Source organism: Microcebus murinus, chromosome 14 (assembly GCF_040939455.1).
Source record: "Microcebus murinus isolate Inina chromosome 14, M.murinus_Inina_mat1.0, whole genome shotgun sequence".
Taxonomy (NCBI): domain Eukaryota; kingdom Metazoa; phylum Chordata; class Mammalia; order Primates; family Cheirogaleidae; genus Microcebus; species Microcebus murinus.
Genome location: NC_134117.1, coordinates 60,840,065 through 60,863,486, shown reverse-complemented (window position 1 = coordinate 60,863,486; position 23,422 = coordinate 60,840,065). Strand labels below are relative to the sequence as shown.

The 23,422-nt window shown below is 47.1% G+C and overlaps 2 protein-coding genes and 1 long non-coding RNA gene across 7 annotated transcripts in view; 2 read left to right on the top strand and 1 right to left on the bottom strand.

Annotated features, from left to right (window-relative positions):
• The window catches only part of SEC24C (SEC24 homolog C, COPII component), a 23,241-nt gene extending 11,240 nt beyond the window's left edge, over positions 1-12,001 (top strand). For 3 of the 5 annotated variants that reach the window (XM_012760175.2, XM_012760177.3, XM_012760176.2), the window contains exons 5-24: positions 57-428; positions 743-879; positions 2,121-2,189; positions 3,500-3,611; positions 3,843-3,970; positions 5,121-5,259; positions 5,474-5,589; positions 5,746-5,870; positions 6,011-6,202; positions 6,427-6,520; positions 6,735-6,851; positions 7,229-7,399; positions 8,216-8,312; positions 8,417-8,562; positions 8,793-8,931; positions 9,082-9,200; positions 9,292-9,471; positions 9,737-9,928; positions 10,163-10,252; positions 10,756-12,001. In XM_012760175.2, coding sequence (XP_012615629.1) covers positions 57-428; positions 743-879; positions 2,121-2,189; positions 3,500-3,611; positions 3,843-3,970; positions 5,121-5,259; positions 5,474-5,589; positions 5,746-5,870; positions 6,011-6,202; positions 6,427-6,520; positions 6,735-6,851; positions 7,229-7,399; positions 8,216-8,312; positions 8,417-8,562; positions 8,793-8,931; positions 9,082-9,200; positions 9,292-9,471; positions 9,737-9,928; positions 10,163-10,252; positions 10,756-10,896 — 2,876 coding nt within the window. In that variant the 3' untranslated portion in view covers positions 10,897-12,001. The remainder of the gene's footprint in view (positions 1-56; positions 429-742; positions 880-2,120; positions 2,190-3,499; positions 3,612-3,842; positions 3,971-5,120; positions 5,260-5,473; positions 5,590-5,745; positions 5,871-6,010; positions 6,203-6,426; positions 6,521-6,734; positions 6,852-7,228; positions 7,400-8,215; positions 8,313-8,416; positions 8,563-8,792; positions 8,932-9,081; positions 9,201-9,291; positions 9,472-9,736; positions 9,929-10,162; positions 10,253-10,755) is intronic. The other 2 variants (XM_012760179.2, XM_012760178.2) reach the window with 2 other exon arrangements.
• Positions 8,540-23,422, bottom strand: LOC142875558 (uncharacterized). Its single transcript, XR_012922909.1, has 3 exons — positions 23,347-23,422; positions 9,331-9,517; positions 8,540-8,626 (listed from the first exon to the last, which is right to left on the bottom strand). It is a non-coding gene; the product is annotated as an uncharacterized LOC142875558 (long non-coding RNA).
• Positions 12,105-17,732, top strand: POFUT4 (protein O-fucosyltransferase 4). Its single transcript, XM_012760185.3, has 3 exons — positions 12,105-12,858; positions 12,962-13,587; positions 16,936-17,732. The coding sequence occupies exons 1-3, from the start codon at positions 12,151-12,153 to the stop codon at positions 17,081-17,083; spliced, it is 1,482 nt and encodes a 493-aa protein (XP_012615639.2). The 5' UTR covers positions 12,105-12,150; the 3' UTR covers positions 17,084-17,732.

Genomic DNA, 23,422 nt, shown 5'->3' with positions numbered 1-23,422 from the left:
ACTGAACAAGAAGGCAGAATGACTGGGCTTCTGACTCTACCTCTTCTACTTCTTAGGCCCACCAACATCGCTGGCCTCAGCCTCAGGAAGTTTCCCTAACTCTGGTCTGTATGGCTCCTATCCTCAGGGCCAGGCTCCTCCCATTGGCCAGGCCCAAGGTTATCTTGGGGTCCAGACTCCCCAGCGATCTGCCCCATCACAGGCCTCCAGCTTCACACCCCCAGCTTCAGGGGGTCCTCGGATGCCTTCAGTGACTGGTCCACTCCTGCCTGGACAGGGTTTTGGAGGGCCCCCAGTGAGCCAGCCCAACCATGTGTCCTCACCCTCTCCTCAAGCTCTGCCCCCTGGCACCCAAATGACTGGGCCCCCGGGACCACCACCACCTATGCACTCCCCCCAGCAGCCAGGCTATCAGCTGCAACAAAATGGTGAGTCTTTGCCAAAGTCTAGCTAAAAGCCAAAGGCTTCAGCTATTCAGATGTTTTTTGGTTTTTGTTTTTAGTGTTGCTTGCTAAGTGGTACACTAGGTGGACAAATTCAGGGTATTATTACTAGGATGTGGGGTTTATAAGATAGTCTTTTTTTCTCATAGTTCAAAGTGTGGTCTTTCTCTGAATGGCTTTACCAGGCACTAGTGTACCTCATAATTCTATGTTTATAGGAATCTAGTCATTTTTGCAAGGCCTTAAGAAGATGTAGGGAGGGGATTTTGAGTTTATCAACCTTGTGCCCTTGTCTCTAGGTTCTTTTGGACCAGCCCGGGGCCCTCAACCTAATTATGGAAGCCCCTATCCTGGAGCAGCCACCTTTGGCAGTCAGCCTGGGCCTCCTCAGCCTCTGCCTCCTAAGCGCCTGGACCCGGATGCCATCCCAAGCCCTGTGAGTAGATACTTACCTGGTCCTGGGGAAGGAGTTTGTGTTTGCCAGATAAGCAGGTCAATCTAGATGAGATGTTTGCCCAGCATTTTCTGAAAATTTTCCCTTTTTGTTCATCATCTTGTAGGCCTAGAATCTAAATGTGATTTTTGATTCTTTTAACTAGAGCTTGAAGTTCCAGGAGTCTTTTAGGGGCAGTTTTACTCTATAGCTGGGCAGGGATGGGGAAGGGAAGCCAAGAGTGATCAGTGTCAGTAGATCACTGTGGGTTGAGGGCTGCATTCTGTCACTGTTGGATATACATAGCATGGGAACCTTTGCCCTTATGTGGAGTAGTGGCTGGCTCGTGTCCCCTTAGATCTAATAGGCTAGCATTCTTCCTAATAGGTAGGGCAGGTGGAAATTCTCTAATATTAGATGTTAAATGAAGGAAAGCTTCAGTGTTTTCTCCCTCCTCTTAGTTGGGCAGTTTTAGGAGGAAGCCCCCGGTACTCTTGTTTGGTAGTCCCTGCTGTGTGGATGGGGAGGCATCATCTACAGTTTACGATGGCAGTGTGTGTGTAAAGCCCCACTGGGGAAACTGCATCTCTGAAGAAGAGGGTGAATCTCACCCCCAGAGCCATCAGGATCCTGAGGCCCTCCTCATCAGACTCAGAGACTGGGACTGTACTCCCAAGTAGGGGTGACTTTATAGTTCTGTCTGTAACATTTGCTACGTCGGTTACCTCACCATGCTTAGCCATTGTCATATTCCATTCTGTTCTCTTCCCTCTTCCTTTGGGGAACTACCAGGTGAGGAAGCCTGTTGGCTAAGGGGGACTTGAGAGAATTAAGCAGCCCCTCCTTCTTTTCCCTTCCTTCAGTGAGAAGAAGATTCTAGTTAAATGTGAGGGGAGGCTTCTTTCAGTATAAGATGCATCCTTAGATGGGAGGTTTGGCCTTTTGGAACATTCCTCTTCCTTAAGATTTCTTCCCTTGAGCCCCGCCCTGTATAACCCCTGCTTGCCTCCTGTTTGCCCCATTCCCTTAACTTTCCACATCACAGTCTGAGCCATTAAAGCCTCTGTGTTAGGCCAGAAAGATTTGGAATTTCATATCTAGAGGGGACTTGTTTCAGCAGTGTAAGCTAGGCTCCAGCTGCTCATGTCTAACTCATCAGGGTTGAGAGAAGTAACATCTGCCTCTTGTTCTTTTGTCTCCCTCCCTGTATTCCCCTGCTGCCTTTATTATTAAAACACTAAAAGCAACTTAATGAGCTGCCTCCTCAGCAGAAAACCAGGCACAGAATAGACCCTGATGCCATTCCTAGTCCAGTAAGTGCAGAGGGTGGGTGTGTGTGTGTCATTCCTTTGTTAGTGCCATCCATGCATGCCTGTGACCTCATCTTCACCTCATCCACCATGTCCATCCCTCTCCATTCTCTTCCCTTAGCCTTTCTAGATCCTCACTTTTACAAGCTAGAAGGATATCCAGGCCTCAAGGTACCATGTAATGAAGAGGTAGCAAGGTGTTAGCAGTGCCTTGAGTATGGGATGGTAGAAGGTCAGGCTCTAAGGGTGGGCCAGGTGGCATGTTAAGCTTTGGTTTTAGTCTTGCTGCCTCCTCCAGGAGCCTGCATGTGATGTGTGATGGAACAGGACAAAGTTGAGTGGTAAATCCTTCCCCTTTGGGTTTGATTTGTATATAGCTTGTTGTTGAGAAGCAGTTGGGTAGGTGGCTACTTATGTACAGGTTCATGGTATCCCAAACTGGCATTTCTTGCAGGAGAAGGGACTGCTGGTTTGGGAAAGTGTGGGCCACTTTCTCATCTAGAGAGTCTTTTTGACTCTGATATATTTCTAAACTTCAATGTTTCTGCTATGAGATACAAAGTCTTATTTGCCCTTTACTTTTTCTGGTTTTACCAAACCCATCTTGAAGTAACTGACCAAAGGTCATCACTCTGCACAAGGGTCTTACTAGCATTGCAAATCCTTTTTTTCCCTTCACTGGGCTGTCACAATGTGGGGGACTGAGGACTGAGCTATAGGAATTGGGTACTTATTTTCTCCTCCCATATATCCACACTGATGCTTACTTGAAAGTAAGGCAGCATCTATTTCCTCACTGTACCTGATCATTTCTGGCTGTTTAATCCTCTTCTCACCCTGTCCCTTGTAATTTCACTGAGTGTAGAGTCATTCTAGGTAGATTCATTTATACATGGTTACTGTTGTCTGTTTTCCTGCTCTGACTCAGAATGTGTCTTGGGGAAAGGAGGGAGGAAGGCTTGATGGGGCAGGGGAGTGGAATCTAATCGTGTCTGAAGATTTGTGACGAGAGCTGGAGCTTTCCTGGAATGGGAGGAATAGGAGGGTGCTCAGCATTGATTGGGGGTCGGGGTAATTCATAAAGTAGCCCATTCTCAGTGTTGCCTGCCCAGTATCTTGGTGCTGTAGAGTGGAAGACTGGCACTGTAGCATTTTATATGATCTCGCGAGGACAGCAGGCCTGGTGCATGGGGTGTTCTTTGTCAAATTTTTAGTTTCTGTGCTGCAGCTCTAGCCTTTCTTTTTCTTGGTACTCTGGGACCAGGCACTTCCTTTTCTTCTGTCACTACACTCATTTCACTTCTTCCCTGCAGATTCAGGTCATTGAAGATGACAGGAACAACCGGGGTACAGAGCCATTTGTTACTGGAGTACGGGGCCAGGTGCCACCCTTAGTCACCACCAACTTCCTGGTGAAAGATCAAGGTGAGAAGGGTATTAACTCCTCCCTACAGTGGCTTTTTCTTCAAGATTATTAACTCTGGATGGGGCTTTTGTCAGTCTTGAACCAAAGACCATTTCCCCCCAGTCCTTCTAGGGGGGAAAAACCACCATCAGCTCTAGCATTTGCAGAGGTGATGGGGTAGATCCCCAATGGAGTCCTGGTGTCTGGAGGGATTCTGTGATCTAACTCATGTCTTCTACCTCCTCCGTCAGGGAATGCAAGTCCCCGATACATCCGATGCACATCCTATAATATCCCTTGCACGTCTGACATGGCTAAGCAGGCTCAGGTGCCCCTGGCAGCTGTTATCAAGCCGCTGGCAAGGCTGCCCCCAGAGGAGGTGAGTCAGGGACGGGGCTAGGGTATAATGAAAGGAAGGGAAGGAGGGAGAATAAACCTTCTTCCTAGATGTGATTCTAGCTGTCACAATAGAAGACATCTTGTTTGGGCAAGAGGGGAGAGTAGTTTTAGTAGCTTTCTATCCCAGGCCCCATGCCCGGAGGATATGGTAGGGAAGAGAGCAAAGTCCAAGAAATTGCTGGGTGGGAACAGGGTCCATAGAGGAAATAAACAATATGAAAACAGGCAGGGCCAGCTTAATAGGGGAGAAGACCACTGAGTGTAGGAACCACTCATATCATGGTCATCCCCAGATGATGATAAGGACATTATTCTACTTTTTCCTTATATGCTGACTTGTCATCCCAGGTAGGTTAGGCATGTTAGGATAGGATATAAGAGAAAAGGTAGATTAGGATCCAGTAGTTCTTCCCTCACCTGGCTTGGGCCCTGATCTGTCACCCCAGTATCTGAAATCAGTATGAAAAAAGAGACAGCTAGACCGCTATTGCACCAGGCCTTGGTAGGAAACCCTCAAGTTCAAGCTTTACTTATCTAAATAGAGTTCTCTATAACTGGAAGTTCAAGGCTCAGTTTATATTCTGCTCCCTTTGTGTGTTTTTCTGTTTCTTTCTGGGTCCCATTGGGGATGGTTGGACACTGGTCTCTTATCTGCAGAGTGACATCTGCTTGGTGTCACAGAATCCCAGGGATGGGGGAGGAGAAGTGTTATAGAGACTTGGTTAGAGAAGGAAGCAGAAGTCAAGATCCGTAGGGCAAGAGTGAAGAGGCTTGAAGATGGGGCCAGAAACATGAATCCTAGGTAATCTCAGCTTTCTCCTCATATGCCCATGGCAGCCTCTGGCTTGGTATGGCCAGTTTCACAGTGCCTCTTCTCTTTCAGTGAGACATGCAGTTCTGGGGCTGGGGAATAGAAAGAGGAAACTATAGAATTTAGACTCTTAGGGATATTTTCCTGTGATCAGTACCCTCATCATTTGTCCTCATTCCCTTCTATTGTACTCCCTCCCCAGGCACAGATCTGAGCCACGCCCCTTCTCCTTCCAGGTTGTTCTTCTTCATCTGTTGGCACATGTCTGAACCTACTGTAGCTTCCCTGTATGTCTGATCCCCTCCCCTTTGCTCCTTAGGCTTCACCATATGTTGTGGACCATGGGGAATCTGGCCCTTTGCGCTGCAATCGCTGCAAAGCATACATGTGCCCCTTCATGCAGTTCATCGAGGGAGGGAGGCGCTTCCAGTGCTGCTTTTGTAGCTGTATCAATGATGGTATGTTCACAGAAGCTGTGATCTGGGGCAGGGGAAGGTCTTGAATGCATCTTCATTGTTCTTGTTCTAGTTAGATAGATAGGGTCTGTTTTTCAGGAGCTGGGGGAGTAGGGCGCACGTGGGAATGTGGGCCAGCAGAGTGACTTTAGCCAGAGCTAGACATACTAAGATTGAGAGTGGATCTTTGAGTAACACACTGCCATACTCCCCACAGTTCCCCCCCAGTATTTTCAACATCTGGATCATACCGGCAAACGTGTGGATGCTTATGACCGTCCTGAGTTATCCCTGGGCTCTTATGAATTCTTGGCCACTGTAGATTACTGCAAGGTGAGGGAAGGTAGCATGGGAGGAGCAGTGGGTGGAGGATAATGAGACAGCTAAGAATTGCTGTTATTTCCCTCACCCCTTTGATGCTGACTTCCCCTTAGGCAACTAGCCTGCTTACCGATACCCCTCTCCCCCCAACATTTCCTTCCTCCACAGAACAATAAGTTCCCCAGCCCTCCTGCCTTCATCTTCATGATTGACGTCTCCTACAATGCCATTAGGACTGGTCTTGTTAGGCTCCTCTGTGAGGAGCTCAAATCACTGTTAGATTTTCTACCTAGGTGAGAGTTATGGAGCCAAGGTGCTTCCTTTGGTTGGTGATGGGGGTGTCTGGGTTGACTGGACAGATAGAGCCTAATATCATGAAGTTGTAGGTGGTGGACAAGGTGGCAGGTCTGGGTAACAATGTCACCTTCTACAGGGAGGGCGGGGCAGAAGAGTCAGCAATCCGCGTTGGCTTTGTCACCTACAATAAGGTGCTCCACTTCTACAATGTGAAGAGCTCATTGGCCCAGCCACAGATGATGGTTGTATCTGATGTGGCTGACATGTTTGTGCCACTGCTGGATGGCTTCCTGGTCAATGTCAATGAGTCTCGGGCAGTCATCACCAGGTAAGAGTCAGGCTATAGAGGTAAAGGGAAGACATGGGGCTGGCATGAATACAATCATAGAAGGCCAGAGAGTTGAGCAGAGGGGTTGGACAGTAGATGGATGGGGGAGTATGGCTCAGGAGTTGTCAGTATGTGGAGGCAAGATGACTCGTCAGGGAATTGAGAACTGAGGCATCTGGAATCTATGTAGCAATTTTGATTGTTCCCTGTTACTGTCTCTTCAGCTTATTGGATCAGATTCCAGAAATGTTTGCAGACACAAGGGAAACAGAGACAGTATTTGCCCCAGTTATTCAAGCTGGGATGGAGGCTCTGAAGGTAAGCTTGAGTCCCCAGCAACCTCCTCTTCCTCACTTTCTTTTGACCATCTTACTCTCTGGAATACAACCTCTGCTGCTTCAGTGATTGATGACTGTCCAGTAGTTAACCTGTCTTGACATAGTTGGTGCTTAATACATGGCAAGGGAAGGGATGAATGAATAGTGGATGAATAAAGAAAGAATGAACAAGTAATCCTCTCTTTTTTTCCTAGGCTGCTGAGTGTGCAGGGAAGCTCTTTCTGTTCCATACATCACTGCCCATGGCAGAGGCCCCAGGGAAACTGAAGAACAGAGATGACAGGAAGCTAATCAACACAGACAAGGAGAAGGTGTGGAACTAGAAGATAGGTTGGAGGAGGACTTTCCATTATGGAGGAAAGTGGGGACTCTTCAAAATGCCATACTCTTAACTTTCTTGATGGGAACTAGGACCAGTCACTTTGCTTTCATATGTCACATCTGTGACTGCCAACCTTCTCTACTGCTGCCACACCTCTCTACCCTGTCACCTATCTCACTTACCATCCATAGTAGTCTACCATCTTGGTAGCCTCTTGTTTTTTAAAGAAAACTTTCTACTACTATAGCAAACTCCCAGGAAGTAGATCTGAAGTCTTACATGTGTTTGAGTATCTCATATTACATATACAGTTCTCAAATAGGGAAGAGCTGAGATACTTGAGCATCTTCTTTTGCTTCTCCCCAGACTCTGTTCCAGCCTCAGACAGGTGCCTATCAGACCCTGGCCAAAGAGTGCGTAGCCCAAGGCTGCTGTGTAGATCTCTTCCTCTTTCCTAATCAGTATGTGGATGTAGCGACGCTCTCTGTTGTCCCCCAGCTCACTGGTGGCTCCGTCTACAAATATGCTTGCTTTCAGGTATGTTGTGGGATTCTGGGTGGCACGTGCAGCAGGGCTGGAAATGTATTCTTCTTTTTTTTTTTTTTTGAGACAGAGTCTCACTCTATTGCCCTGAGTAGAGTGCCGTAATGTCAGCCTAGTTCACAACAACCCCAAACTCCTGGGCTCAAGGAATCCTCCTGCCTCAGCCTCCCAAGTAGCTGGGACTATAGGCATGTGCCACCATGCTCGGCCAATTTTTTCGATATATATTTTTAGTTGTCCAGCTAATTTCTTTCTATTTTTAGTAGAGACGGGGTCTTGCTCTTGCTCAGGCTGGTCTCGAACTCCTGATCTTGAGCGATCCATCTGCCTCAGCCTCCCAGAGTGCTAGGATTACAGGTGTGAGCCACCGTGCCCGGCCAAAAATGGGGACTAATACTTATTAAGATCTGTCTATAGAATTAGATCATTGTATGTAAAGCACTCAGTGTGGTATCTGGCATGTAGTAAGTGCTTGAAAGCTATCACCATATATGCCACCAGGTGCAGTGGTTTGCACCTGCAGACCCAGTTATTATAGGCTGAGGCTGAGGTTGGGGGGATTGTTTGAGCCCAGGAGTTCATGGCTGCAGCAAGCTATGATTGTGCTACTGCACTCCACCCTGGGTGACAGAGCGAGACCCCTGTCTCTTTAAAAAAAAAAAAAAGTAAGTTATTGTCATCAACATTGTTATCATCTTCAATGTTATCCTTATGATGAAGCAGCCTTGTAGAGTGAAAAAAAGAGGTGCAGAGAGATTGTCTGCAGGATGAGCTACATAGTGAGGTGACTCTGGGCCTGTGTGGCTGCAGGTGGAGAATGACCAGGAACGGTTCCTGAGTGATCTGCGTCGTGATGTCCAGAAGGTTGTTGGCTTTGATGCTGTGATGCGGGTCCGGACGAGCACTGGTCAGTCCTAGTTGCGGAAGAGCAGGTGGGGGGCTAAGTCTAGGAGGGAGGCATATGGTACCTGTCATACTTTTAGTTCTGACCCTATATGCATGTGGCCTCAGGTATCCGTGCTGTAGATTTCTTTGGAGCTTTCTACATGAGCAACACAACAGATGTGGAGCTGGCTGGGCTGGATGGGGACAAGACGGTGACTGTGGAGTTCAAGCATGATGATCGGCTCAATGAAGAGAGTGGAGCCCTCCTGCAGGTGTCAGCCAGGGGTCAGGGGTTAGGGAGGAGGTGTCAGGTGTCATTTGCTGGGTATCAATAGGCTGCAGGGAAAAAAAGGGTGAGGAGTGGGTAGAAAGCACTAGAAGAAGAGACTGGGTGGGGGAGTGGCTCATTTCTCTCTTGTAGTTTGTAACATAGCAAAGGGGCAGTTTTTCAGAGGGCCTTGTGAGGGAGGAGTGTAAGTTCCTCCTTTCTCCTTTCTCCTAGTGTGCCCTGCTTTATACCAGCTGTGCAGGGCAGCGTCGGCTCCGAATTCATAACCTGGCTCTGAACTGCTGCACCCAGCTGGCTGATCTGTATCGAAACTGTGAGACTGACACGCTCATCAACTACATGGCCAAATTTGGTGAGGACAGAGGCAGGGCAGGGTGGGACTGGGGCTGAGAGAAAGGTCCAGGATGGTCAGTGATTCAGCATGCCTGAGTAGGTATGGCGGTGGGAAGGTGTATGTGATGGGCAGCTGACCAGTGACCGTGTATCTCCCTTTCCCATCCAGCATACCGGGGAGTCCTAAGTAATCCTGTGAAGGCTGTTCGTGACACTCTTATCACCCAGTGTGCCCAGATCCTGGCCTGTTACAGAAAGAACTGTGCCAGCCCCTCCTCTGCAGGACAGGTGGGGCAAGTAGCAGGGGATGCGGGGACAAATGTTTGCATTTGAGAAGGTTTTCTCATGATCATCGACTTTATTTTGATAACCTCCTCAGTTGATCCTTCCTGAGTGCATGAAGCTACTCCCAGTTTACCTGAACTGTGTGTTGAAGAGTGATGTCCTGCAGCCTGGAGCTGAAGTCACTACTGATGATCGTGCCTATGTCCGACAGCTAGTTACCTCCATGGATGTGGCTGAGACCAATGTCTTCTTCTACCCTCGGCTCCTACCGTTGGTGCGATTGAGGGTTGGAGTATGAGACATTGCACTGAGAAAAGGCCCTTTTAGAAGGACAAAAGGAATGGTTAATATTATCTGTGTATGACACCAATGAATTTGTTTTTATATACATTATCGGGTATAATTCTCATACTGAGAGAGTTACTAAGACCACAGAAGGGGTGGTGTCTGGGGACTTAGCTTTCTGAGTTTTGTGTGTGGTTGGAGGCAAGCTTATCTTATAGTCCTTGGTAAACTTTTGCCCCCTTCTTTTTGTCTAGACAAAGTCTCCCATCGAGAGTACTACTGAGCCACCAGCAGTTCGAGCATCTGAAGAGCGTCTAAGCAACGGGGATGTGTATTTGCTGGAGAATGGGCTCAACCTCTTCCTCTGGGTGGGAGCAAGTGTCCAGCAGGGTGTTGTCCAGAGCCTTTTCAGCGTCTCCTCCTTCAGTCAGATCACCAGTGGCTTGGTGAGAGCAGGGAGTCAAGGAGAATATGGGTGTGGAAATATGCTTTGTGAAATGAGTGGGAGCCAATTAATTTAGTGTGCTACTCTTAGATGTCAGGGAACACCTGGGGAGAAGGGAGGGTGCTGCCATTCTTCCTAGGCTTCCTAGTTTCAGATGATGCATAAATCTGTGCTGCCCCATCTTGACTGAACTCAGAGCACCTTATTATAAGGATGAATGAATTTTGTGTTTTAGAGTGTTCTGCCAGTTCTGGATAATCCACTGTCCAAGAAGGTTCGAGACCTCATCGATAGCTTGAGGGCACAGAGATCACGGTACATGAAGGTAACACTGATCTGCACCTTGGATTTCTTTTCTTTTTTGAGACAGGGCCTCACTTTGTTGCCCAGGCTAGAGTGAGTGCCGTGGCATCAGCCTAGCTCACAGCAACTTCAAACTCCTGGGCTCAAGCAATCCTGCTGCCTCAGCCTCCCGAGTAGCTGGGACTACAGGCATGCGCCACCATGCCCGGCTAATTTTTTCTATATATATTAGTTGGCCAATTAATTTCTTTTTATTTATAGTAGAGATGGGGTCTTGCTCTTGCTCAGGCTAGTTTCGAACTCCTGACCTTGAGCAATCCACTCGCCTCGGCCTCCCAGAGTGCTAGGATTGCAGGCGTGAGCCACTGCGCCCAGCCTTGCACCTTGGATTTCGTACCTTGACAAGTCCTCACCTGGAAGGGGGGTGGGGTGGGGAATGAATAAATAACTGGGTAATATAATAGGATTCCTGGGCATGTTTAATTTCCTTTGGCCTTACTTCATGACCCTGCATTCTGGCCTTAGCTTATCGTGGTGAAACAGGAGGACAAGCTGGAGATGCTGTTCAAGCACTTCCTCGTGGAAGACAAGAGCCTAAGTGGGGGAGCATCCTATGTGGACTTTCTCTGTCATATGCACAAGGAGATTCGGCAACTACTGAGCTAAAGCAAGTTGGTAAATGGCATAGCGTCCCAGGCCAGCTTCCTGAAAGTACCCCAGGACAACAGAGAAATTGGGACAGTTCTATATGTTATAAGTTATGTAAGCTGACCTCAGTCTCTTTGGGGGGAGGGGGAGATGTAAGGAGACACCTTCTTTCTGGGCTCAATTATCTTACCACTCTGTCATGTCCTGCTGATGGAAGGTGCCCCTGTCCCCTTACTCTACCCTCCTTTTCCTGCTAATCCTGTCATAATGAATGTAGTTTCTCAGTTCACTGTATATGATTTGGTGTTGGGGGTTTGGAGGCACCCAGACTCTGGCAATACTTTGTGTCCCTTTGGACCAGCCTCCAAGAGGAGAGGGGCAGGCAGGAAAGAGTGGGGATCCCAGGGTTACTACAGGGGATGGTTTATTCAGCTCAGTGTCATCAACAACTTCCTATATTAGGGATAAAACATACAGGTGCACAAGAGCTGGGGTATAGACCATAGGTGGTGAAGAGAAAGTGATCGATCAGTTGTTCTTGGGCCTGGAAGTCAGCAGTCGAGTCAGTTAATGAGGGTGGTTTGTGTGTTTCTGTTTCCACTGCACTCACTCTCTCTGCAATGATTGATCACTCCATGGATAGAGGCACATTATCAGAGTTGAATGAGCCTGGGAACTGAGTTGCAAAGTATATTAAAACTTGGGAGAGATACCAGCCTCGTTTCCATCTGGAGATGCCTCAACACTGGATGGTTCTGTAGGGGGCCTGGTCATCAACTTGCAATACCTCACAGAGCCAGCTCACATCCCACTCTGAGCTCCCACTGGAAACACAAGCCGGGGGTTATTGGGGAGAGAGGCAGAGGCAGCTGGAGCTCTCTGTTCTCTCCCGCCAGGACACTACTTGGGCTTTGGTATTGATTTGAGTGGCTGACAGTTATCTTCCAACTCCAACTGGCTGGGGCAGGACAAGGGCTAGGCTTGATGGTGGCCAGGCTTGCCTGCCCCCAGCCTGGGATGCCCCTGCTCTGGATTCTCATTTCTCTTCATTGGTTTATTTTTCAATGCATCTTTAATTTGTAAAGAAATAAATTAAGATGTAACCAGTAGGCTCATTCTTAAATGCGAAGTCTCACTTCCCCTTTGGCCCTGTCAGCTGTGTGGAGTCGCGCATGCGCCCCGTGCCCCTGTGGCGTAGGACCCCGTCCGGTCACGACTGGTCGCGGGGCGGGGACTTGTGTTGTCCGAGGGGCGCCGGCTGCCAGAGTGGACATGGCGGCCGGCCCCACGGGGGTTGTGCTGGCCGCCCTGGGGGTGCTCAGTGTGTGTGCTGCCTGCAGCTCTGGGCCTGTGGCAGAGGGAGAGGCCGGCGGGGAGGCGGAGTGGGCGGAACCGTGGGACGGCGCGGTTTTCCGGCCTCCCTCGGCGCTGGGCTCGGTGGGGGTGGTGCGCGATCCCGGGACCCCGCGGCCGGGGAGGGAGGAGGCGGGAGACTTGCCGGTGCTGCTGTGGTGGAGTCCAGGGCTGTTTCCCCACTTCCCGGGAGACTCGGAGCTCATCGAGTGTGCGCGTGGCGCGTGCGTGGCGTCCCGGGACAGGCGGCTGCAGAGAGACTCGCGGACGCGCGCGCTGCTCTTCTATGGCACCGACTTCCGCGCGTCCGACGCGCCGCTGCCGCGCCTGGCGCACCAGAGCTGGGCGCTCCTGCACGAGGAGTCGCCCCTCAACAACTTCTTGCTGAGCCACGGTCCGGGCATCCGCCTCTTCAATCTCACCTCCACCTTCAGCCGCCACTCGGACTACCCGCTGTCGTTGCAGTGGCTGCCCGGGACTGGCTATCTGCGCCGCCCGGCGCCTCCGCTGCAGGAGCGCGCGGAGTGGCGCCGCCGGGGCTACGCGCCGCTGCTGTACCTGCAGTCCCACTGCGACGTGCCTGCGGACCGGGACCGCTATGTGCGGGAGCTCATGCGCTACATCCCGGTGGGTGAGGGCGGGGAGGGGATGGGCCGGGCAGAGGCCAGGACCCCAGGTGTCCAGGCCTCCAGGCCATGCCCTCTTGACCGCCTTACTCTGCCCCGCTCAGGTGGACTCATACGGGAAATGCCTACAGAATCGGGAGCTGCCCACCGCGCGATTACAGGACACGGCCACGGCCACCACCGAGGATCCAGAGCTCTTGGCCTTCTTGTCCCGCTATAAGTTCCACTTAGCCCTCGAAAATGCCATCTGTAACGACTACATGACAGAAAAACTGTGGCGCCCCATGCATCTGGGTGCAGTGCCCGTGTATCGAGGCTCTCCTTCTGTGAGGGACTGGATGCCGAACAATCACTCCATCATCCTTATTGATGACTTTGAGTCTCCTCAGAAGCTGGCAGAATTTATTGACTTTCTAGACAAGAATGATGAGGAATATATGAAATACCTGGCATACAAGCAACCGGGGGGCATCACCAACCAGTTCCTTCTGGATAGTCTGAAGCACCGGGAGTGGGGAGTGAATGATCCTTTACTGCCTAACTATCTCAACGGCTTTGAGTGCTTCATCTGTGACCATGAGCTGGCTCGTCTAGATGCCGAGAAAGCCCACGCAGCCTCTCCTGGGGACATCCCTGTCCCTAAGCCTCACATCGCCCAGCCCTCACACATGGACTGTCCAATGCCCACACCTGGGTTTGGCAGTGTGGAAGAGATTCCTGAGAATGACAGGTAAGAGTTGCTGGGGTTCCCCGCGGCTATCAAATCAACTTACTGTGAGCAGTGAACTAGCACTGGGTGTCGAGGCGAGTGTAGGAGGAAATTATCACATAGACTCAGTCTCCCTTTACGGTATCAAGAGTGTAGTGGGGGAGATAGGCAAACTGAGAAGACGGAGTAAAGATGTAAAATAGCCAGGTGCAGTGGCTCACACCTGTAATCCCAGCACTTCGGCAGACCGAGGTGGGAGGATCACTCGAGGCCAGGAGTTTGGGACCAACCTGGGCTACACAATGAGACTCGTTCATTACAAAAATTAAAATTAAGGTCAAGCGTGGTGGCTCACGCCTGTAATCCTTTGGGAGGACTTTGGGAGGCTGAGGCGGGTGGATTGCTCGAGGTCAGGAGTTTGAAAACGGCCTGAGCGAGAGTGAGACCCCGTCTCTACTATAAATAGAAAGAAATTAATTGGCCAACTAATATATATAGAAAAAATTAGCCAGGCATGGTGGCCCATGCCTGTAGTCCCAGCTACTCGGGAGGCTGAGGCAGGAGGATCGCTTGAGCCCAGGAGTTTGAGGTTGCTGTGAGCTAGGCTGATGCCACGGCACTCTAGCCTGGGCAACAAAGCAAGACTCTGTCTCAAAAAAAAAAAAAAAATTTAAATTAGCCAGGTGTGGTGGTGCATGCCTGTAGTCCCAACTACTAGGAAAGCTGAGGTAGGAGGATCCCTTGAGCCGAGGAGTTCCAGGCTGCCCTGAGCTATGATTATGGCACTGTACTCCAGCCTGGGCACTAGAGCAAAGAATTTGCCTTTAAAAAAAAAAAGAGAGAGAGAGGGTTGTAAAATATAATTCAAGGCAACAACATATGAAGATTGGCTTATATGGACATTTGCAATAGTGGTTCAAAAAAGTCTTGAATTAGAGCACAGGGCCTGTGCAGGGAGGTGATGAGGGAGAGAGAAAGTTGGCAAATAAACTGTGGCCAGACTATAAATATTCTGAATACTAGGCTCAGGAGTTTGGACTGTCCTGAAAATTAACTCAGCTATTTGAGTACCTTTTATATGGTGGGGAATGCAGACATGAGTATTTTAAGGGAGGTGTTCCTGCAATAGGCTTACACCTGTTAACCAGGCATTAATTTTTTTTTTTTTTTGTAAGACCATGTGTCACTCCTTTGTCCATGCTGGTATTGAACTCCTGGCATTAAGTAATTGATCCTCCAGCCTCAGCCTCCCAGTTGCTGGGATTATAGGCGTGAGCCACCACACCTGGCTCTTTTTTTTTTTTTTTTCCTCTTTTTAAAGCAGCTGTGTTGAGAAAAAGCTCCTGGTGGCTACTGTGTATGGGGACACTAGAAGAGCATAACTAGAAGAGCCAAGATTAATTATTAGTAGCACCTCCTTTCACCCTTAAAAGTACCCTGATTAGCTGTGAGGCCGAGGCACTCACTCTAGCCTGGGCAACAAAGTGAGACTCTGTCTCAAAAAAAAGTACCCTGATTAGGATGATACATTATATTCATCTTAACAGAATTGGAGGAATGCTTTCAAAAGATTAATAATGGTGGGCAGTATGGGTTGGAAGGGAAGTGAGTAGGCTGCTATAGTAGGTGGCAGGTGGTGGCATCAGAAAACAAGGTAGGCATGGGAGGTGGGGTTGAAGCCACTTGCAGCAAGCCATACCTGTCGGGGGAGAGGTAATAAGATTATTACACTGGAGTGCCAGGTGCAGTGGCACACACTTGTAGTCCCTATAGTCCCAGCTACTTGGAGGTTGAGGGGAGAGGATCGCTTGAGTCCAGCCTGGGAAACATAGTGAGATCCTGTCTCTAGAAAAAATATATATATTTACTAAAAAAATAATTAAACTGGAGAAAGAGAGGTTGCTAGAATGGCCTGCAGAGACTGACTTGGACAGTGGATGGCAGCAGAGGGCTCTTTGTTACTATGCCACTGGCACAGTTTGGTCCTGATGGTGGAGTCCCTAACCAAGTAATTTCTACCTACTCTATGCCGAACATAATATTGGGATTTCCTAGAGGAAAAGTATTTAAAAATGTAAAACATTAAGAAAATAAGGCCGGGCGTGGTGGCTCATGCCTGTAATCCTAGCACTCTGGGAGGCTGAGGCAGGAGGATTGCTCTAGGTCAGGAGTTCAAAACCAGCCTGAGCAAGAGCGAGACCCCGTCTCTACTATAAATAGAAAGAAATTAATTGCCCAAATTATATATATATATATATATATATGAAAATTAGCCAGGCATGGTGGCACATGCCTGTAGTCCCAGCCACTCTGGAGGCTGAGGCAGCAGGATTGCTTGAGCCCAGGAGTTTGAGGTTGCTGTGAGCTAGGCTGATGCCACGGCACTCACTCTATCCTGGGCAACAAAGCAAGACTCTGTCTCAAAAAAAAAAAAAAAAAGGCTTGCTTGGGCAAACATAGTGAGATCCTGTCCCTTTCTTTTTTTTTTTTGAGACAGAGTCTCACTTTGTTGCCCAGGTTAGAGTGCAGTGGCATCAGCCTAGCTCACAGCAACCTCAAACTCCTGGGCTCAAGCAATCCTTCTGCCTCAGCCTCCCAAGTAGCTGGGACTACAGGTATGTGCCACCATGCCTGGCTAATTTTTTCTATATATTTTTAGTTGTCCAGCTAATATCTTTCTATTTTTTTTAGTAGAGACGGGGTCTCACTCTTGCTCAGGCTGGTCTCGAACTCCTGAGCTCAAACAATCCTCCCTCCTCGGCCTCCCAGAGTGCTAGAATTACAAGAGTGAGCCACCGCGCCTGGCCAATATCCTGTCTCTTAAAAAAAAATTAGCTGAGCTTAGTAGTGGTGGTACATCAATAGTCCCAGCTACTTGGGAGGCTGAGCCAGAAGGACTACTTCAGCCCAGGGGTTTGAGGTTTCAGTGAGTTATGATGGTACCACTGCTCTTCAACCAGGTGACAGAGTGAGACCCTGTCTCTCAAAAAACAAACCAAAAAAAAGTGAAATTTAAAAGTTATCCATATGAAGACCCGTGCTCCCTCACTTTCTTTAGGGAGACTACTGCTTCCATAGTTTGGCCACTGCTGTGCCTGCCTGTGAACTCCTTCCACATCTGGGAGCCAGAAGAAGGCAGATCAGGATTTTTAAGTCATTGGATGGCTGTGTAATATCTTTATGTTTGTGGCTTACTCCCTGTCACGTGGGCTAGTGGATTTACTTCACATTTCCTTCCCTTCAGAGCAGAATCTTGTCCTGTCCAAAGACTACTGTATCTGATTAAGATTTCTTTGGCCCTATATAGAGAAAAGCAGGACTTATAGCTGTGCTACAGTTCAATAATCCAACCCCATTTTGATATTTCAGCTGGAAGGACATGTGGCTGCAAGATTATTGGCAAGGTCTGGACCAGGGGGAAGCTCTCACTGCTATGATCCACAACAATGAAACACAGGAAAGGAAATTTTGGGATTACCTACATAAGATCTTCATGAAAAGGAACCAAAATCTCTAACTGCCCTTGCAAGATTCTTTAACTTGGTAGAGCAAAGGAGATCTTATTCTGCCATGGAACATAAGGAACATCCACTGCACAGACCCTTACTAAACATTATCTTTTCGTGGATTCAGAGAATTCCAATTATATCCACTGCTATTTTATCTTAATGATGGAGAGCTAAGGTCTCAGCCTATGGAAATAGGGCATCAAGGAGAGACAGAGGCATATAATTCTTGGTTCAGTGGGAAATAGAAGCCTGAAACACCCATTTGATTTGAGGTGCTGGTCTAAAAGAATTTTAGCCGGGCGCGGTGGCTCACGCCTGTAATCCTAGCTCTCTGGGAGGCCGAGGCGGGCGGATTGCTCAAGGTCAGGAGTTCAAAACCAGCCTGAGCAAGAGCAAGACCCCGTCTCTACTATAAACAGAAAGAAATTAATTGGCCAACTGATATGTATATAAAAAAATTAGCCGGGCATGGTGGCGCATGCCTGTAGTCCCAGCTACTCGGGAGGCTGAGGCAGAAGGATCTCTCGAGCCCAGGAGATTGAGGTTGCTGTGAGCTAGGCTGACGCCACGGCACTCACTCTAGCCTGGACAACAAAGCGAGACTCTGTCTCAAAAAAATAAAAAAATAAAAAAAAAATAAAAGAATTTTAAAAGGATTGCCCACTTTTCTGTTTTATCCTTTCGACTGTTCTTCACTACCAGTAAAGTAATATGGGCCAGGTTATGACTTATAACTTCTGTTCTAGTCCCCAAGCCCCTCATTATTCAGTACCTTTCCCAATAATTTCTTTTCCTCATCTCTTCCTCTATAAAATGTTATTTTATTTTATTTTATTTTATTTTATTTTATTTTATTTTTTTGAGACAGAGTCTCGCTTTTGTTGCCTGGGCTAGAGTGCCATGGTGTCAGCTTAGCTCACAGCAACCTCAAACTCCTGGGCTCAAGCGATCCTTCTGTCTCAGCCTCCCAAGTAGCTGGGACTACAGGCATGTGCCACCATGCCCGGCTAATTTTTTCTATATATATTAGTTGGCCAATTAATTTCTTTCTATTTATAGTAGAGATGGGGTCTCACTCTTGCTCAGGTTGGTTTCGAACTCCTGAGCTCAAACGATCCACCCGCCTCGGCCTCCCAGAGAGCTAGGATTAGAGGCATGAGCCACTGGGCCCGGCCTGTATTCTGTTTTTTTAGGGTTGTATTTTTTTATATCATTTACTTTGTTTTTCTGGGAAACTTTTTATTTTAAATGGCTTTTCCTTTCCTGGTTTTAGGCCATTTCCCACAATTTGTGATGGTGATACAGAAACTTTGCTATTAATTATTCTTACTGCTGGTTTACTTCTTATTTAGGGTATATCTGGGGTTCCTTCTCATCTCAAGAATAGTAGGATTCAGTGGCTATTATATGCCATGTCAATTTAATGTATTGCCCTGTTCTATTTTATTTTATTTTTATTTTTTTTGAGACAGTCTCCCATTTGTTGCCCAAGCTAGAGTGAGTGCCATGGCATCAGCCTAGCTCACAGCAACCTCAAACTCCTAGGCTCAAGCGATCCTCCTGCCTCAGCCTCCCGAGTAGCTGGGACTACAGGCATGCGCCACCATGCTCAGCTAATTTTTTCCTATATATGTTAGTTGGCCAATTAATTTTTTTTCTATTTATAGTAGAGACAGAGTCTCACTCTTGCTTAGGCTGGTTTCGAACTCCTGACCTTCAGCAATCTGCCCACCTCGGCCTCCCAGAGTGCTAGGATTACAGGTGTGAGCCACCACACCTGGCCTTTCCTGTTCTGTTTTAGATCAAAGATGGAGACTAAGGCTGGAAATCATGGCAGAAATAGTTATATATATATATATATATATATACACACACACACACACACATATATACATTTTTAAAAATTTAAATGATTTTGAAATGTTAAAATAGGCCAATATGAATCAAAGTGCAAATTTTGGTGAGTAGGTTGACCAAAAAAAAAAAAAAAAGGAAAAAAGGAGTGCAAATTTTTATAGATCTTTGTTCTTTTCTGTCTACCTAATGAACTCTTCTATTTTACTGTTTTTATATACTACAAAGTCCTATTTGCTGCAAAGAGTCATGGAAAAAGCCCAGCAGTCTCATAATCTGTAGCACTTTTCACTTTAAGTGCAATGAACAGTCCACCTTCATTCACTCTATTACTTACATACAACTTTATAGTACTGAGCCTACTTTTTGATGGCATCTGCTCAAGGGGATGAGAAGGTAAGCAAAAGACTTAAGCCACCCTAAGAGGCTGACTGAATAAAAAGCTTAGTCAGATTTGGGCATAAAGCCAAACCCTTCTGTTGCTGTGGTTTGAACATACAGCCTAAAGAGCAAGGAGACCACGTGCTTTCTCTGGGGCAGTGGAACAAGAAAGATTACCTTGGACCTTAGTGCTATTCTGGTTGTACTGTTTTCTTAATCGATTATCACTAGAGAAGTTCCATAGCTTATCAACATATCTGGTTATAAATTTATACCTATATATCTATATATAGATACAAAAATAGATGTATGTTAGATGCTTCAACAACTGGGGTCCACATTTAATATTCTGACGTCTAAGGATGTGGCCAAGAAAAGCTGTAATTTAGGCTGGATTCCTTTCATTGCCAAAGTTGTTCTTTTTTCATTTAATTCTTTATAAAATAGGTCCTTTGTAACAGCATGGAAACTTTGCTTAACCTGTTCAGCCTTTTGTAGAAAAGAACAAGAGGGAGAGACTGATCTTTAGAAATAAATCTGAACCAGGTACAGTGGTAAATGGCTGTAGTCGCAACAGCTCAGGCCAGAGGATTGTCTGAACCCAGTTCAAGGCTGCAGTATGCTATGATTGTGCAGTGAATAGCCGCTGCACTCCAGTCTGGGCAACAAAGCAAGATGCCCCCTGTCAACAACAACAAAAAAAACAATCAAAACATCTAATAAAATTTGATATAACAGCCGGACGCGGTGGCGCGCGCCTGTAGTCCCAGCTACTCGGGAGGCTGAGATGGGAGGATCGCTTGAGCCCAGGAGTTCTGGGCTGTAGTGCGCTATGCCGATCGGGTGTCCGCACTAAGTTCGGCATCAATATGGTGACCTCCCGGGAGCGGGGGACCACCAGGTTGCCTAAGGAGGGGTGAACCGGCCCAGGTCGGAAACGGAGCAGGTCAAAACTCCCGTGCTGATCAGTAGTGGGATCGCGCCTGTGAATAGCCACTGTACTCCAGCCTGGGCAACATAGCGAGACCCCGTCTCTATTTAAAAAAAAAAAAAAAATTTGATATAACAGACACTGACAGAAGTCAAATGCAGGACTGTGATTTCTATGCTTGCAATCTTTTTAAATGCAGATGCTGATTTACAGTGCAAAATGTATATCACACAAATGCAGACCTAGGATAGGACTTAAATTTCATTATGTGCAATAAAAAGGGTAAATGAGGCCAAGTATGGTGGCTGATACCTGTAATCCTAGCACTCTGGGAGGACAAGTGAGAGGATTGCTTAAGGAGTTCGAGAGCAGTCTGAGCAAGCATGAGACCTTGTCTCTACTAAAAATTAAAAAAATAGCCAGACAACTACAAAGTAGAAACAAAAAATTAGCCGGACGTGTGTCAAGTGCCTGTAGTCAGCCACTCTGGAGGCTGAGGCAGGAGGATTGCTTGAGCCCAGGAGTTTCAGGTTGCTGTAAGCTAGGCTGATGCCATGGCACTCTAGCCTGGCCAACCGAGTGAGACTTGGTCTCGAAAAAAAAAAAAAAAGGGTAAATGACAGTTATACAAGGTGTAGAATCATCCTTACCTCTCCTAATTACATCAGCTCATATTGGCATTCTTTTAGCACTTTTGTGTACAAAATAGGGCAGTTGTTTATGAATCACTGGTGCTAGTATCTCAGGCCTCTTTGTGCTTGGGTGCTTCCCAGACTTTTTCCCTTATCCTTAACACCATGTAAGTATTCACAAAAGAGCAGAGTAAACCTGTTACATTTCCACAGGAGAAAGTATTATAGAACCAGGAATAGCCATGAGGTACTTAACAACTAAAAGCTTCACTTTCCCTACAGAGAAAGCAAGCAATGTGAATTTTCTCTGATTTGGGGCCTAGCTTGCTCTGTATATAGCAGCAGACTTAGTACATGTTGGGATTATTGGTGGTAGAAGTGTCTAATCAGAGTCTGTTTTAATCACACTTCTGGAATATGGAGGTGGAGTGCTAGGCTGATGCCTTTATTACTGGAAGTGTTGCTATTTCTATTATCTTGGGCTTCATTTTGTATAATAAATTGCTTTTTACATAGTGTCGTCTGCTTGGTTATTTTTTGGGGGGTGGGGATGATAAAGTTGGAAACTTGTAAAAACAGTATTTCAAACATTTGATTTAACAAGTATTTATCTGCATTATTCTAGGCACTGAGGATTCAGTAATGAACAATATAGACAAGGGCCCTTCTCTCATGTTTACATTTTAAAATAAGTGTTGGGGATAGGTAAGGCCATAAACAAATGAACTAGACGATTCAGACTGTGATAGGTGCTAGGTAGAAAATAAATAGGTTGAGACAGTAAGAAGATGGGAGGATCCCTTCAGGCAAGGAATTTGAGCCTGTTTCTAAAAAAAATTAAATTAAAAAAAAGCCCAGGCCGGGCGCTGTGGCTCACGCCTGTAATCCTAGCTCTTGGGAGGCCGAGGCGGGCGGATTGCTCAAGGTCAGGAGTTCAAAACCAGCCTGAGCAAGAGCGAGACCCCGTCTCTACTATAAATAGAAAGAAATTAATTGGCCAACTGATATATATATATAAAAAAAAAAAAACTAGCCGGGCATGGTGGCACATGCCTGTAGTCCCAGCTACGTGGGAGGCTGAGGCAGGAGGATTGCTTGAGCCCAGGAGTTTGAGGTTGCTGTGAGCTAGGCTGACGCCACGGCACTCACTCTAGCCTGGATAACAAAGCGAGACTCTGTCTCAAAAAAAAAAAATAAATAAATAAATAAATAAATAAATAAATAAATAAATAAAAAAAAGCCCAGTGTGGTGGCAGCACTCATGTAATGCCCACCACTTAGAAGGCTGAAGCCAGAGGAACACTTGAGCCCAAGAGTTTAAGGCTCCAGTGAACTGTGAATTGCGCCACTTCACTCCTGCCTGGGCAACAAAGCAAGACCTCATTTCAAAAAAACCCCAAAAGACAATTTGATAAATATTGTTCCTCCAAAGTAGTCATGGACTACAGGCGTGTTCAAGTTGCTTTCATTACTAGAAACATTTCTTGGAGCTAATCTAGAAAAGCCTAGAGAATACACGGCACATCTTTGGAATGAATTTTGTAAACGGCCAGAAGTCACTTATGAACTACTGAAGGTCCAAGTCTATAAATAGGAATGATACTACCAAGTACCTTCACAAGATTGGCGAGAGGATTTAAAAAGACGATGAATGAGAAAATGTTTAAGCCTCACTGTACCCAATGAGATCGTTACAAATGAGCAAACAGTGTCTGTATTAGCAGTAGTTATTATAAAATAAAATACAAATAAATAAATAAATAAATAAAATAGATGAGCCTAATTTTACTTTGTAGCTTCTGAATGGTCCTGAAGGTAATCAAAAACAATTCTTGTAGGTCTATTAAGATAAAAATCTGGCCGGGCGGTGGCTCACACCTGTAATCCTAGCACTCTGGGAGGCCAAGGCGAGTGGATTGCTGAAGGTCAGGAGTTCGAAACTAGCCTGAGCAAGAGCGAGACCCCATCTCTACTATAAATAGAAAGAAATTAATTGGCCAACTAATATATATACAAAAAATTAGCCAGGCATGGTGGCACATGCCTGTAGTCTCAGCTACTCGGGAGGCTGAGGCAGTAGGATCACTTGAGCCCAGGAGTTTGAGGTTGCTGTGAGCTAGGCTGACGCCATGGCACTCACTCTAGCCTGGGCAACAAAGCGAGACTCTGTCTCAAAAAAAAAAAAAGACAGAAATCTTTCCGAATCTTACATCTTAAAAGTTTCATGTTTTGATTTGCTCCCATCCTTTCTGCCCTTGACCACGTCAATCACTCTGTAGACCAGTTGTCATCCACCAGAAACGTGTCCATTTATCAGGGCCCTTTCCTGGAAGTCCCCAGCCCAATACTGTTCCGAGATTTAAGAGCTCAGAGAGCACAGAGTCTTCTCCTAACCTACTGTTGGGCATGAACACCAGCCTTGCTGCTGACCAGGCGACGAAAAGAAAGAGGTGCACAGCAGCAGTCTACCCACCTTTCCGCCAGCTCCGCGCCGAGCTTCGTCCTGCCCTTAGGGGTTACGTGAGGTCACGCACGCAGCCGCGGAGCCT